The sequence below is a fragment of the Fulmarus glacialis genome, unplaced genomic scaffold (genome assembly GCF_000690835.1).
Source record: "Fulmarus glacialis isolate BGI_N327 unplaced genomic scaffold, ASM69083v1 scaffold25103, whole genome shotgun sequence".
In the NCBI taxonomy this organism is placed as follows: domain Eukaryota; kingdom Metazoa; phylum Chordata; class Aves; order Procellariiformes; family Procellariidae; genus Fulmarus; species Fulmarus glacialis.
The window spans coordinates 106,352-122,495 of NW_009204197.1; the positions used below are offsets into that span (position 1 = coordinate 106,352).

Sequence of the window (16,144 nt, forward strand, 5' to 3'; positions counted from 1 at the left end):
ATGGTATTTCTCTCCAGCTGCAGAATTGGGGCCTTAATTATGCCTTGTGGCAAAGGGTCACAGGGGACATCTAGTTGTTGTCTTCAGAAGGTTAATGATTCCCGGAGTCTTTCTCATTGCAAGATAGGGAGCGAGTACTTTAGGGAGAGTCACTAACCAAATACTGGGTTACATAACTGTGTTTATGGAAGGACACACATTTGCTAGCAACCTTAAACATTTTCTATAGATGTGTGTAGTTCAGAGATTTGCATTTCTTTTTTCAGTTTGGCTCTCATATGAACCTAATTGACTCTTGAGTGAAGTTACTTTCTGAGAGATAATAGACCTCCTAATACATTTTGTTTATACTTCTATATACAAACAGTTGTCATAATTTTAAGAATATTCCAAAACATTGTATTTTATTGTAGAAAAGCATTCATCTGACTACATCCTGTGCATTGTCCAAACATGTAAACAGCTCAAATCACATATATGGGTCTCCCTACCTTCCAACTGAAAGAACAGAATTCCTTCTGCGAGCCAAATAAGTTAAGAAACGGTCTCTGTGGGATTATAGCCCAAGTTCAGTGCAGTCGTCACAACTCCTGCCACAAACCAAATCTGTTTGAAATAAACGGGGAGAAAGACATATTCAGTCTTGCATAAGCAGCAATTTTGAAACGACTGAACGTGGATCTCGTATGAAGACAGCAATGCTTGTCACTGAAGCAAAAGAGTCAAAAAGACGTGCTTGTGTGGCAGTGGGATAATTGTCTCTTTCCTACAAAGTCAGGCTCGTGATCCAAAATGTCAGAGAGGAATGTTGCGTTTCTGCTTAGGGGATATTCTTAACGTGTCAAGTCCATCTGGGTTAAATTTACTCTTCCACAGAACTAAAATAGAGGGGCGGATGTGCAGAATATTGTCACTTCCATTCACTTCTGTGGCTGAAGCATCATCTACTTCTTACTCAGAACAGTGATTTGAGAAGCAATTTGTCTTTACATAGATATTCTACATAAAAAGAATTGTTAAAAAAGAGTGAAATTGTAAAGCCAAGTATCCCAGACTTATAGTATTCCAGAAGTTAGTGTCCTAATTTGTCTCACTTCTGCATTGTTTTTTAGTCTCATTAGATTTACTAAATTGGTTGAGGCACATTAGGTGCACTTCTGGAGCATGTCTCCCAGTTTACTTTCATCTGAAATGAATTCAGCTCATGCACTTCAAAACTCCGCTGTGTGAACCAAAACACAGTAAGTGGGGACAACCAAGAGATTTCACCTCGAAGGATGATTGGAATTAAAATCTTCTTGTAGATACATCCATTGTTTCTCCCTCTGCTATCTTCATGGAATGCATATAACAGAAAGAGCTGAGCTAATGAGCAGCTATTCAGTAATTTATTTTAATCTTTTGTTCCATGCATGGCCCAGAGCTGTTTCTTGCCTACTGTTCAAAACCTGCTCTGAATCCAGAATTATTAACATCCTCACTAGTTTTTCTCAGAGTGCTCGTCAGAACAGTATGCAGGTGCTTGGCAGGCAGTAAGTTTGCTTGCACTTCATCTTAGTGATGTGGAAGTGTCCAGCAGTTCCCCTTCTGCAGGCAGTGGCAGACAGGCTGGAGAAGCTAGTGTAAAAGCTATTGACTCACTTGGGATTCCAAGATTGAAATTCATCAGACTCGAGATTTTTTTTAAGGGAGTTGAACATTGCTCTTGCTCAAACCCCAGCTGTTTTGACCTTCGTTACAGCTATGAGTGCCCATGGCAAATCAGACTCCAGATTGTCAAGCCAAACACTGGTAAAATAAAAGAAAATGATTAATGAACAAATGTAAAATAAATAAAACTGAAAAATTGTGTTTGAAGCAAGTTGCCTAGCATCCTGCTGGAAGTCTGAGTCTGAGGCAAGAATGGTTGCTAATTCCTCGTGGCAACATTCAGGTGCATTTGCCATGCTTGCTCTTTTGTGAAGTCTCTTTTTTCTTTTCCTGCACACTTTCAGCTTTTGCAACAGATGGAAGAGGAGTTATGTGAGGAACAGCTGCCTTCAGTGGTCTAGCAGGAGCTGTGCTTGCCTTGGGGTTAGAGTCTTCTGGAAATAAGGTAGCCCTAGAACTAGATGAACTTGGGGCTTCCTGTGGATTTGCATCTTGTGGTTGGTAGGAAGCTTTGGTTGGTCTGATGGAAGCTTTTCCACTGGGCTGAGTTACTTCTGAGGCTCTCCTCCATGTGAATTCTCGTGTCTGTCGTAACGCATGAATGGATGTTGCAGTTTTGCTTGCATCAGGTCTTCTGTCTTTTAGCCAGCTGCCTACATTACAAAACATAGCATTGGGTTTATTCCTCTGATGAGTGTCATTGAAAATCTCCAAAAGGTTTTTAAAGGTTTTATTCTCGTTCTGAAGAAGGCAGCATCATCAAAAAGGCCTTGCTGCTGTTGAAATCCCATCTAAAGGAGTAGATGATCATGTAACTAAAGGACTGGACGATAACACATCAGCACTGAGGGTCCAAGCAAAGCTCGCACAGACAGCATCAATTGATACTGCCTAACTCTGGAGTCCTTGATGCTGTAACCATAAAAATACTGGGTTTAGTGTAGCTCTCCCCCACCCCTGTAATTGCCCAGGCTTAAAAAAGCAAACTGTGGTGGAAAAAAGGTATTGTAGCACAACATCAGTAGGCATAAGGCTATATAGTGTAATGGTTAATGGCAGGGTGTGAGGTCTCAACTCTAATGTCTGTAGTACCTCCAATGGACAACCGTCATGGTAGCAGTTGAAAGCCTGAACTGCAGGGGTAGATTAGACCCTTTTCTGAGCAAATTTGACATGTTTGTTGATAGTGCAAAGATCTGAAGAACTTGAAAGGGCACATGTGCATTGTTCTGAAATCCTGTCTCGCTTCATTCTTTATCCTGGTCGTGTAAGTTAGATCCAAAGTCAATGTAATAGCTTTATTGTCATTTGTCATAAATTACACCTGGGAGACCAGTATTGTTTGCTTTTTGTCATTAATATAAATCTATTTGAAGAAACGTGTAAATAATTGGTTTTGCTGAAGTCCTTCTTTGAAACTTCTAGAAAACAACTTGTTGAAGAAACATGATCTAGCTTTGAAGTTAGCCCTACTTTGAGCCAGGGTTTGGACCAGATACCATCCTGGCATCCCTCCTAACCGAAATCACTCCATGACTCTAAATATGTTCTGAAACGTGCAAATGAAAATGTCAGTTATGTAAGAAAAAGAGACGTTGATGAGAATCAATGCCTGTGTGCTCAACTCCAGCTCTTAACAGGGGTAGCAGGCCAAGAGATAGTGATGTGCTCCTGTGTATGAAGCACATTCATACTTAACCCAGCTTTGAGCATCACTCTCTTCTCATATGGATGCTTTACTGTCGGTGATACATACGAGTCCGATAGTGTTTGGAAAGCTACTGTCGAGTAGCTTCTTTTTTGTTCTTTAGCAAATGACTGTGCATTTATACCATGTCCAGCTTCTCAAGTGATTTCTGCTATTTATTATTTGGATTATTATCTTGAGCGTTTACAGAATATTACTAATTAGAGTTCTATAAATTTAATTCCTAGTTGATGAGGACAGTATGGTTTCTACATATAGAAAGTTTCTATATACAGTTTCTATTTATAGAAACATTGAAGTTTCTCAAATATATTAAATCTGCTACTGTGTTGAGAAGAAATAAAAAGAAAGTATACTTATCTTTAAGCTTTGCAATTAAAGCTATTTTGGATTAATGCACTAGATCATAAACAGAGTCTTTAAGATTAATGAGCTAAATATTGGAGCAATCACATAGTTTCCATTTTCATCCCTTTGCAATTGCACACTGGGACCTCTGAACATTCCTCCCTGTCTTCTCTGTACGGTAATGGAAAGTCACAAGAGAAGGGGAAGGAAGGGAGCTTGTTGTGCTTAGCATTCCTGGTACTACTGCAAAACTTGTGTATGTTTAAAGAAACCAACAGAAAAAACTTTTTTCAATCTCTAAGTTATATGTGTTAGTATTTGGGGGGAGAGGGAGAGAGAATTAAAACACCTCGATCAGTAAGGTCTATTGTCCTAAATTCCAGTTTAAAAAAAAGATCTCTTTGTCTAGCGAACTGCTCCCAAGGAACAGTTGAGTAAGGCCAGGTTGGCAGCCACTCAATTCCCTATCTCTACATTTATATGATTTAAAAAGCTTGTATATCCAAAGTCCCCATTGAACCGAAATTGCATTCAGACATTAGCTGTGCAGCTGGGAATATTTGCTGATTGATGTTTGTTTGTTTCAATAAAATGAAAAATAAAAAATAGTTCCAAATATGCACAGAAGTTGTTGTTCACCAAGTCAGTTATGTGCAGTGTGAAAGCTTTCCTCCTCGGGACGCTGACATTACTATAGGGTCTCCTTATAGGATTTGTATCTCTGCATTTTTTCAAGTTGGAGCTCATGCTCAGTGGTGTATGCATATCCCCAAGTCTGGCATTTGACTATCCAAGAGAGTATCATGTTGTCTCTGGCTTTCAGGCTTTGCTTTTCTGATAAATGCTGTTGAGGAACATCTTGAAAGAAATCTCCATCCCAGGACTAACATCTCTCATAATGGAAGATGGAGATTTCTCCATATTAGGGCTGGAAGATTCCTTGCCTGTTTATAGCATGCCTAGAACTCAAGTTTCACATAAAGACATGGGATCTTTAAGCTCTTAAATCCTTTCTTCCAGGATCAAAGATCAGCCATTGCAGATTTCATTGATGCCATGATTGCCATATAATCTTTGAGCAAGAAAGTACAGTCAAGTACACTTCAAAACCATTCAAAACCAAGTACGGTCAAAAATATTTCAGGCAAAGAAGTAAACCCATATGTCAAGCAAATAAAACATCCTTTTATTAATCATGTAGATATCAGCTGATCCTTAGAGCCTACCAGGAATGGGTCCACTTTTGCTGTAGGTGCTGAATAAATCCAAAGTAGTAAGTAGTTCCCAAAAGACTAAGGTCTTTTGAGGTAAAGAGGCCGAGGGGAGAGGGTAGGAGCAAACAGCCAGTGAGCGCAGGCCAGCAGCTGTCTGGCTTGGACTACAGAAAGTTCTCTGTAGCTGATGGTCCCTCCTCTGTCCCTGCTCCAGCTGCCTCACCAGGTTGAGTCTTGCATTTTGCGGTTGAGAACAGATGTCTGAAGGTGTTTCTCTCAAGTTAGCAGTAACCCTTCGACTCTGTCATTTCTTTCTGTCATTTCTTTCTCATGTTCAGTACATTTAGAGCCAAACTGTGTGAGGTGCAGAACGATTCAGAGAAAGACATTAGACCCTTCTGTAGGTCTAACTCCGAGGTCTTCCTTTAAAGACCAGGAGAAAAGGTCCTTGGGAGTTCACTAGGATGAAACGTGACAACTCCATGGTGTGCCACCTGCCATAAACAACCTTAAAACCAGGCTCAGCATGTTAGTATTTAGGTTGCTGCTGCAGTTTTGCCTAGAGTTTGAGTGTTGGCCACTCCTCTTTCTGGTTTCCCCTTGGTGGCAGAGGACCAAAGAAAGCCTTGTGTATTTGTAGGTGCAGGATGTTAGACAAAGTTAATCCCACCTGGTCTTGATCTTGTCTTCTGGGCAGCTGTAACTGCACAAGTGTTGAGCTGCTGTGTGAAACCCTATGCCCGCTTTTTGTGCCTTTCTCCTGATTTCTTCAAATTTCATTCATGGGTGTAGCTTCCTAACCACTTTGCGATGGAGGGGCCCACCTTAGCTAGTTTCCCCATGTATATCCTTCCAAGGAATGTTGTCAATTAGAAGGACAAACCAAAGCAGCCACTTTATTTTCCAGTGTTTTGCCCCCTCCCTGTTCACCTGTTGCTAAAGGATGCAAGTAGTAAAGCTCATGGAGGTAGATATAAGCCCAGGGACTTTAGAGGGTGAATGGTCTGTATTTTTGTGCAGCAGAATGTAAACTTTGGATGGTGCATACTCCTGAAAACATTTTGATATCTAAATATTGAGGCACGGTTCTTTTAGTGAGACTTGTCAGGAGGAGTTAGGTTCGGTAAACAAGTCGCGGTTTCATAAATAATCTATTTTATACAACAGAAAATGCTGTGATTTGAATTCAAAGTAGCAGTATGATTCTCTGTTCTATGTTCTAATAATATGTCTCTAACAAAAAAAAGAATAGCTAAAAAGAATTTAGCTCAGGTAGGATAGTACTAAGACCAGGGATTAGAATAACCCAAATAATTAAAGAACTGTTTAATTGGAAACTAATAGCTAGGGTATTTGACATAGCAGATCATATTACTGGCAGTTGTTTCTGTTATTAAGTTGAGCAGAGCTGTGCTTAGGAACATATGCAAATTCAAAATTTGCAACTTCACAGATTACTACTTCTTTTTGTCCATGACAGTTCTGTAACTTCTTTAGAATTCAGATTTATTTTTGTTTGCTACTATTTTGAATACTGCTTTAGCGTAATTGTCACTGTATTCAACTAGGATTAAAATTTATTATACCTAAAGAAAATAATTGTAACTGTTATTAATATTTATTCCTTCCAATTTAAGTACAAGGTTCTTATTCATACGCAGTGGGCATTTTTGCATGCAAGTCATTTGAGTTTTATTTTATGTAGTCCAGAGTTGTACTTGGTAGAACACCATGTGGGCATGCTTGTCTGTTGTGCTGTATAAGAACAGTAGCTAATTTTGATGAATTTTTAGAAAGAAATTGGACTGTAAACTGGACCTTTTGACAATAGCACAACAGGGAAGGGTGTGAGAGCGCAATCTATTTTACAGTTTGTATAATTTCAAAATGCCCATATTAATTATTCCCATTCAGATTGTCATATTTTAGGCAAAGTGCTGTTGATCATTATTAATCTGCTGTAATATCTGAAGCAAAACAATTATTCTCAGAAGTTGAAGATTTTATACCAATTCCTCTGAAGAACAAATGTTTTCAGGGCATGTTGTAACCAGTACTTGAGATTCACAAATGCTGCTGAATGACACCGCAGTATTATTTTTCCCCCCTTGCAGTTAAGAATGTGTTATTGTGTTAAAGACAGATTGGAAAGTAAATCTTGTCAATATATGTTTTAAAAAGCTATTTGTAGTCTGCTCTCTCTGTTCTCTATTGAATGGGGTTGGCTGTATTTTTCTTGCTAGCATTAATGTTCATAAATAAGTTTCCCTCTGAACACTAGCTCTCTGAGATTGACCCAGGAAAGGTAGTATAACTTTCTGTGGTAAGTTAATTCTGTTTTTGTCAGTATAAATGGTTAAAGCATCAGCCACCACTTAGGAAATAAAAGCTGAAGGAACTAAAGGATGCACAGACAATGCTGACAATCAAGTTGCAATCCTTGATTCTTGCAAGATACTATTAAACAAAAACAGTGTGATTGATCACTGTAGCTCTCATTGTTGGACACGTAACCTAACCTTGCCTAGAATAGCAGTAACCTACAGCAAGAGGTGAAAGAAAAAGGCATTATTTTCTGTCAAATTCAGCATATTCTCCAGTCCCTCTGTGCAAGCAGCAATCTGTTGAAATGCAAGATTTCAGACTGTGAGTCTCACTGCAAACCTTCTGGGAGCTGCTCTTCCCGCTTGTGACTAATGCACAGGAGCTGACCCATGCATACAGTGACCACTGCAACGTTAGGAAGACTAAAATAACACTGAGTTATTTCCAAGTGTATAAAACCGGGCACTTTAAAACAGTTGGGCCTTTCTGCCCTAAAGTCCCTCTCGTGTGGAGGCCTCTGAGCAGCCCTTCTGGGGGCAGGGTCTGCAGGAGCTGCCGTGGTTCGGGGGCAAACCTGCAGCTTTCCAGCTCGGCTGCACACGTGGGTTTTTCCACTACTTGCAGTGGTTCTCCCAAGGTGCTGCTTGTACAAAGCAAATACATTTAGAAGTCTTTACAGACTTAGAGCCTAAAGTGGCTGCAGTTTTTTAGCCTTTCTCTGGTGAATGGTATTTGGTTTAAGGCTATTTTTTTAAAAAATCCTTTTTTCCTAATTGTAACAGGTTTTAAAATTGTAACATTGTACAATTCTGATTTTAACAGTGATTTGGGGGGAAATAACCAGCTTTTACATGGTCTGATGTGCACGGATTTTCTCCCAGTTCAGTATTCAGGAAATGCACTCGTTCTACATTGTAATTTGAGTTGAAGTACAAAGTTCGTGAGTCCTTCGATCTTGACACTGCATCAGCTGTAGCTGTCAGAGTGCAAACCTCCTAGACATAGATTATGCTGTTTGCCCTGAATCTTATCTAAACAGTCTTTTCTAAGCTTCAAATCTTGATAAGTTTCCACACCACAATCACTCCCTCCAAGCACTTCCCTCCTTCCCCCGATCTTTTTTTCTCTTCTTTTCAACGTACACCTATTTGGAAGGAACGTGCAGTAGAATTCATAGTGTCTGCCAGCGCTGCTCAATCCCAATGCTGTATCTTTCCAGACATGGAAAAAATCCCTCCTCTTGCTCCACATCTGCATCTATTCAAATTGCTTTTCTTAAGGTTTCAGCATGGCAGATTGTTATCTTGATGCTGCAGATCGTCATATGCAGGGTTTATAATGGGGAAGATGGGTTTACCACTAAAACTAATGTGATACTGATGCAAAAGACATACTGCAATACAGCTGAACAGCACAACACTATTCAACCTTTTGAAGAAGTGGTCCGAATTTCAGAGGCGATAGGGAGTCATCTCTGTTTCCCTTCGGTAACTCCTGCTCCTGTCAGGCAGGTGCATCTCACTGCGGGATTGAGGGATGGTTTTTGAAGGAGGCCATCCTGGTTTGGAGCTGTGGCACTGGGGCTCATGGCACAAAGCAGGCTGAAGTCTAGTAATCGCTGCAGTCAGTACTGCAGGTGTCTGACACTGCAGCAAGTTCAGTATAGTTCCCTTCACCTTTTTAGAATGGGAAAGTTAACAGGCTCTTCTCATCATATGGCAGCCAGTTACAGCCATGTCACCACTGTAAAATACAGTCTAAAATTGCATCCCTGAATTCGTCATCCATGCTGGCTCTGTGAGGCTTACAGGTCATTATCTACACAGTATATGAAGCTTTGAATAGCTTCACTGTTGCCCAAATGTTGTCAGTGTTTGAGTACAGCATTTTGGTTTCTCACTCTCTGATTCCTCACCCCGTTGCAGAGTTGCCTTACCTGGTGCTGCAAGTTGCTCAGAAACTGAGCAACTACTGCGTATTTCATCTAGTGGGCCAAAAGGAAAGCACGAAAATCAGAAATACAACAAATTATTCTCTAGCAGCCAAGTGAAGAGGAAAGAAATAATAGGGTTTGGTATTTAAATGATGTTTTGGTTTGTTTTTTAAACTGGGTTTGATTGGAATTTTTAAGGACCTATTGTTTTATGTCTGATATGGTCACTGTGTGTTGGCAGATTTTAATCTGTTCCAGTGGTTTGCTGGCAGGTCAGGGATTGCGTGTTATGTCTGCATTTCAGTGGCACTGCCATGGGACATCGGGCCTTTTGCCCTTGTCTGTGGACTCTCAGAAATTAAATGTAACTTAACCTTAGCACAATTTGGGGAGAAGTTACTACAACCTTGCCATACTCTTTTTTTTTTAAGTAAGATTGTGACATCTATGCTGGCAAAAAAACCCCACCCTACAACAGCAAAAAACCCCTGCTAAATCATTTGTGGTTTAATCATTGTCACATTACAACCACAAAGTACCCTAAGTAGCCGCCAAAAAAATCCTGTTAGGCCTTTTCAGAGCACTTTACGACCAAAGTGGCTAAATACCACGCAGTAATTCTAAATTACTTTTGTATGCTGTCTCTACTTTATGTTCTCAAATAGCTTCTAATAAAACATCAGAAAATAATCACTGGGATGAAAATACCAGTGAGTTAACAGCAACTGAGGAACAGTTTATAGTGTGAAGTGTTATAACAATTCATCTTTTTAATTCTACTGTTCAAAAAGTTATGGTATGTTTGTTAAAAGATAGGGATGCTTTTGATTTCTGGCTTCACTAGAAGAATTTCTTTCTTTTTTTTTTTTTAACAAAAAACTTCCCTATCAATAGTATGATCAAAGAGATCACAGATTATTGCAAAGATCCTTATATGATGTTTCTCAGTCCCTAAAACATGATATTTTATCTGAAATTTGGTGGTTTTTGCAAACAGTTAGAGAGGAAATCTTTTCAAGGCAGTAAAACAATACCTATTTTATCTTTTTCTTTTCTGTCACACTAGTATCTAAGAATATCAGATAACATTCAGGTTGATGAGAATAAATTTTTAAAAAATCCTTGTAGTAAACTTAATGCCTTAAGTTTGCCATTTTTAAATACAATACCTCACACGTCTGCAAACCTCTGCTATACTGTTAGCATGTTAGCATGGTATCTGAAAACTAATAGCCTCTGTAGTTGTGTATTGTTTAATTAATCCATGATCTGTCACATTTCATTATTGGGAGATACCCACTGTCAGGTCGTTTCTGTGTAGTTCACACTGTACCTCAAGGGATCTCAAACGCTTTGGTTGGTGTAAAAGGTGCTTTTTGTCCTGGCCTCTCGCCCGAGGAAATGCTGCATGGCAGGTAACGAATCACAACCTAATGAGCCTTGGTAACTGAGCTTTCCTAGGGATCCAGTTGCTGGTTCAGTGACCTGTATTACCCAGTATCTCGTTTGGCAGAGAATTAAGAATGGAGCAGACACATCATCAGCAAATTTTCCTGAGTGCAGACTCATTTTGGTACAAGCTGTCAAAGTCCAAGGACCCTCCAATCTAGTTTTCTAAACCTCATCTGTCAGTGGAGTATAGTTGGTTTATAAATTGGCTTAAAGATAATAATGGAACTAACCTTTTTACACAAAAAGCATGTTTGCAACTATGATAAACTTCTCCAAAGCTTAAAAATAATAGTCCTGAATAATGTATCAGTGAAACATCCTAGTGGGTGATTGGTGGTGGGAGGTTAGTGTGGGCTGGTGTTGCAAAACAGTCAGCCCTTGCAGTAACTCACATAACTGATGTTAGAGCCACTTGTGTGGAAGTTGTTTTGTTGTGGTTTTTAGTTGTTTTTAACTGCTTTGTCTCGCTACAAGAATGCTATCATGGTGTTTGACTTCTGCTGCGTCAGCTTGCGGCAGGTAACAGAGCTCTCCACCGGACCACGGTCAATCCGCAATACTGAAGTGCCTGAACATCAAGTAACCTCCATGAATTAAGGATTCTTTGAACAAAATGTTGGTCATTCAGTTTTGTTTAGTTGGTTGTTTATCTTCACGTCTGCAAATGCTGTCCTGTTGGGCAGATTGTTCCCTGGCTGTGTGCAGAGAGGCTTCTTTGTTATCATTTTCTTTGTTTTAACATGCTAAAGCTATCCACACATAGATGTGCGCACAGACATCTGAACAGAATATAGACATCTCTGTGCTTTAACACAGGGATTCACGTATCCTCACTGCAAGTCCTTCTGGCATGTCCAGATCGTTGAATTGCACATCATGTGAGAGTACCAAAAAATTCTGTTCGTGGCTTTCCTGGTCAAGTTAGCTGTGATAATTTGTCCTTCCTTCTCTGCTTCTCACAATTATTGGAAGTTCAGTATGTACATAGGAAAAATAGATTAGCAGAATTTGAGGACTTTTGCTCTTAGAGTATACGTACTAGTTAACTTAAATGACAGTTGAGTGCAGACATGCCAGCCAGTCCAAGAGCCAGCTACGTTTGCATAGGCCATTGTATTACAAAGATTCCAATTGCCAGATAAACCTAGTACAATTTTAGGTTTAAAATAAATTTGAGGAGTTGTATATCTCTGTTTGCTGTATGTTAAACGTGTACAACATATGAATATACTTTATGTATAGAATATACTAAGAGATCGTTCTTGAATTAGGGTGGCTTCCTTTCTTCAGTAGATTGTGTTCTGTTGTTCTGTACTTTCAGTAATTGCCTTATTACTGTGAAGTAGTTGTTTCTCTTAACAAAGTTAATGGGTTTGAGATTATAAGGGTACTAGGAAATGTTAGAAGATTTGCGTTTAGATCCTCTTTCTTTGTCAAATTGCCTGTTTAAAAAAAGGGAGAAAAAACTGTTTGTACCCTATTAATAAAGTTTATTCCTAGTATGATGGTAATGAGCTCATATCAAACAAGACAAGGATATCACCATTTTTTAAGTGAAGACCAGTAAGGTCACTCCACTTAGTTCACTGTCTCTAGTCAGCTCAAAAATATCCTCATATTTTGTCTTAGCACATTAGTAATAGTCTGTGTATGTATGACTGTATTATACAATGCTTGTAGGTTTGGAGGGGGGTGCAAAATACCACCACACTATAGTCATAGTAGAATAAAATGTGAAGCCAGACAATAGAATAGAAAATGCAATCTATCTATAGACATTTTTTTTTTAAATTAAGACTATTTGAACACCTATTTACTTGTAAAACAAGATTTGTACTATTTAGCAGGGCACCTCCAGCAGTAGTTTCATTTCCCTCCAGCCAGAGCTGTCCCAGTGCTATCTGCAGCTTCTGCAGCACGCATGAGAGAGCTGGAGCTGAAGTACTTCCTATCTCTAGCAAAACTGATGGCACCGGCTAGGAGATAAAAGAGTGGTCCAGAGTCGTTTTGCTGGGCTCTGTCCGAAGCGCTGTCCTTGTTCCAAGAGAGAGCCCAAAGCTGCAGATTTTCCATCCAGCCTCATTATTTATTTCACAGTGGAACTTTTTATTGTCCTCAGTCTCTAATGAAATAGATAAGATGAATAAAACCCAAAACAGATAGAAAATGCAGAGCTCTGGGCGGGAAGAGGAGAGGGAAAATAGTCATGTTTTTTCTCAATGAGAGAAAAAGAAAAAAGTAGAGAGGAGGGAAGAAGGGGATTTGCTCAGTGCCCAGAAATACTCAGGATTTACAACCACAGCAATCTTTTCAGTTAGGGCAGTAGTGTCATTCACTTACTGTATTAAACTTCTGCAGAAAAATGGATACGCGTTTTTGGTGTTTTCATTTCTGATCAGTTTAATCCTTGTATCTCTTCCTTAGTTTAATAAAGGTCGCTGTATCTCTGTGAGTGGAGTCTGTGGGTTTGGATTGAGATGAATAGTACCAGCACAGCTGTAGAGGGAAGCTGTATTGCAAACAGCAGGCACCTCATGTTCAGTTCTTCTCTCAGGCACCTCATCTTAAGTTGATTCAGAGCATGCAGGATATGGTTGTGTTTTGTCTTGCAGCAACGGAGTTCTGACCTTCATTTATATCAAAAGAGGATGAGGCTTCAAATAGTTGACCAGGGTCAGACGTTACATGTGGCTTTGCAGTCATGGGGATGAAAACAGAAGACTTGTAGTAATACTCAGCTAAGAAATCATAGGGGAGATCTCAAAAGAACATCTACTGTCCCCAGAAAGAATGTTAAAGACTTTTAGAGCAGTTAGAGTTGACTGCAAAGTGCAGAAGCTGAACTGGGAGTTACACACAGAAATTTTGTATTCCCACAACGACAAAATGAACAGGAAACCAACTGTGATTCAGTAATACTTCCAGTTTGATATCAGTAATATCAGTGCAATAGATTGCAGTGATTTCAATTTATCCTGCAATAGATTGGAGCCTATTGTGAGATAGCTGTGAAACATAGATGAATCTAGAGAAGTGAAAATTGCAATACAATCAATGTTTAAAAAGATAAAAAGATAAATTCTTGTAAAGTATAATTATGTTGAACATAGTTGTCAAAGAACAACTGGTTATAGTTGTATTAATTCTTACTGAAGGAAAAATCTAAATTCCTTTTTAAAGGAGGGAAAACACAAAAATAGTACATTTTGAACAGGAAGACTGCACATGTTTTGTGAATGAGCATCACACACTTGGGCACTGTTGGTTTTTGTGAGGAAACAGCAACCAAGAGTTTGTCCAGCGTGTTGTGCCGCACACCTCTGTCTTGTGGTCTTGCTTGGGCAAGGAAGGTGCTTCTTCAGCTGCATGCATGCAACAGGCTAAAAAGTTTGATTTCTGAGTAATCTGGTGGGGAAAAGGAGGCTGCCTGTTAACTAATTTACATGCTGAGCTGATTCCCAGTCAGTGTTAATGGGAGTGTAAAGGTGCATCGGTTTCTGTGTGGATGATGTGCAAGATAGAGCAGCCACTTGCTGTGCAGTTTGTTTCTGATCTTTATATCGGAGCTATATAAGACAACTGAATTTTATTTAAGCAGTCCCATAAGATGATTTTATTTCAGCCTTTGAAGCCTCAGTACTTTCAGCAAAAAGTGCTAATGTAATTATGATATGACATTCATGTTCACAAGACCCTAATGCTACGTGTTTAACTGGATTAAAGCAAATGGAACTTGATGGGGTTTTGGCCTTAAAAATTGCTCATTTTTTATTTATTTAATCATGCCAAAATTGAACAAGGAAAATATTCTTCTGTACCTTAGCCCTAGTTGTCTTGACTCTGCAACTGCTCTGTTCATGATGACTCAAAGCCATGGTGAACTAATTAAGACAGTACTGTGTTACTAACAAAAGAGCTGCTTTCTTCCTCCCTCCTCCCCCCAGCAGTTTGTCAAACAAAATTGTATCCTATACCAAAATAATAGAAATCTAATGTATCCTGGCACTCCGTCTCTAGTCAACCAGCAATATTTTGTAATGCTGTTTTAGTACGTGTATTAGAGGACTTGTGTTTTACACAGCCCATTAACACAAGGGAATCATTAATTTCTGGAGAATGTCTTTGCCAGAAAGATGTGGGCTTTAAATCTTCTACGTACATAGAAAAGTACCGTCCATCTCAAATGTTCTAAATAGGTATGATCATTATTGAAAATAATAGTAATATCTTATGCTCTGCATTTTAAATGACTGCATTTTACAGTGGACATTCTTTTAGAAAACTCAGTGATACATTTGCATCAGCATAGACATGCTTAGATACAGTGTCTTAACATTTTTTCATGTGGATCTGGATTATAAGGTGCTGCTGTTTCTCTTGTTTGTAGTTTTCTGTGCTTCATGTGCATGTTAAGATAATTTTGTCCTGTTTAAAGTATTTTTGTGCTAATGTAGTTGTTGTTTCCACCTTTGTTTTTTATATAAACAAAGGGCACGTGTTACATCTGCTTTTTGAAAGTCGTCTTTAAAAACTTTTAGCAATAGTTAACTCAGCTGTTTGTTTCTGCTCTCTAAGGGGTCGCCTGGCCTGATATGCACCGTCTGGCTGACAGAGTCCATCTGGAGGAGTTGACTAAAATTGGCATTCTGAAAGGCAATGTAGATGACATGGTGAAGGTTCATCTGGGTGCAATATTTATGCCACACGGACTTGGACATCTACTTGGAATCGATGTGCATGACGTTGGAGGCTACCCAGAGGTTAGTGTTAGTGCATTCTCAACTGCCTTGCAGATTAACCCCTCTCAATTCGATCAGCATTTCTCTGCATGATTAGCCAGTTGCATGTTCTCAGAGGTGGAGCCGATGTGCATTTAAGTGTGTCTTTTTCTGGATGTGATATTTTATGTGATAGTTTACTTCAAGGGAGCATATTAGTTCATTAAAACATAAATTGCTTATGGGGAGAAATCAACTGATGCCGCCCTTCAGGCATTCTTAATCTGTTCAATTTTTACATACATTATGTTGTTCCTCCATGAGTCACCGCTGTAACATACGTCACTCAAGCATACCCTATGCTGTGACAGAGAGCATCTCGGTCTACCCGAGACCTGTAGTGGGAAGACTCTCTTGCTTTGTTCCAGATGTGAGACAGCTGTGGGAGCCCATTGCTGCACCTGGGCTAGTAAATCCTGATGGCTGTGTCATATGGAAACAAGCTGGCTCATATTCCTGTCTTGAACTTTGATCTCCAGCGTCAACATGGGCACCAATGTAGATGTATTGTACTGGAATGAGAACAGAAAGAAAAATCCATCAAGTCGTCCAAATGTGAGAGCATAACCTCTTGTGTTCTGAGTTTCTGCAGAAAACACAGAATTGCTACCTTTTTCCTTGAATTAACATGATGGTGGTGGTCTGAAAGCAGAATGAGTAAAATTCTGTAACCAATGAATGGTAAGATGTTTGCAATGGTACTAAAAAAAAAAACTCTAAGGGGAATTGAACTTAA

The 16,144-nt window shown here is 39.3% G+C and overlaps 1 protein-coding gene across 1 annotated transcript in view; it reads left to right on the forward strand.

Annotated features, from left to right (window-relative positions):
- PEPD (peptidase D) overlaps positions 1-16,144 on the forward strand; it is a gene marked incomplete at its 5' end in the record, with an annotated part of 137,340 nt that overhangs the window by 101,240 nt on the left and 19,956 nt on the right. Inside the window, one exon of the mRNA XM_009574905.1 lies at positions 15,206-15,390. Coding sequence (XP_009573200.1) covers positions 15,206-15,390 — 185 coding nt within the window. The remainder of the gene's footprint in view (positions 1-15,205; positions 15,391-16,144) is intronic.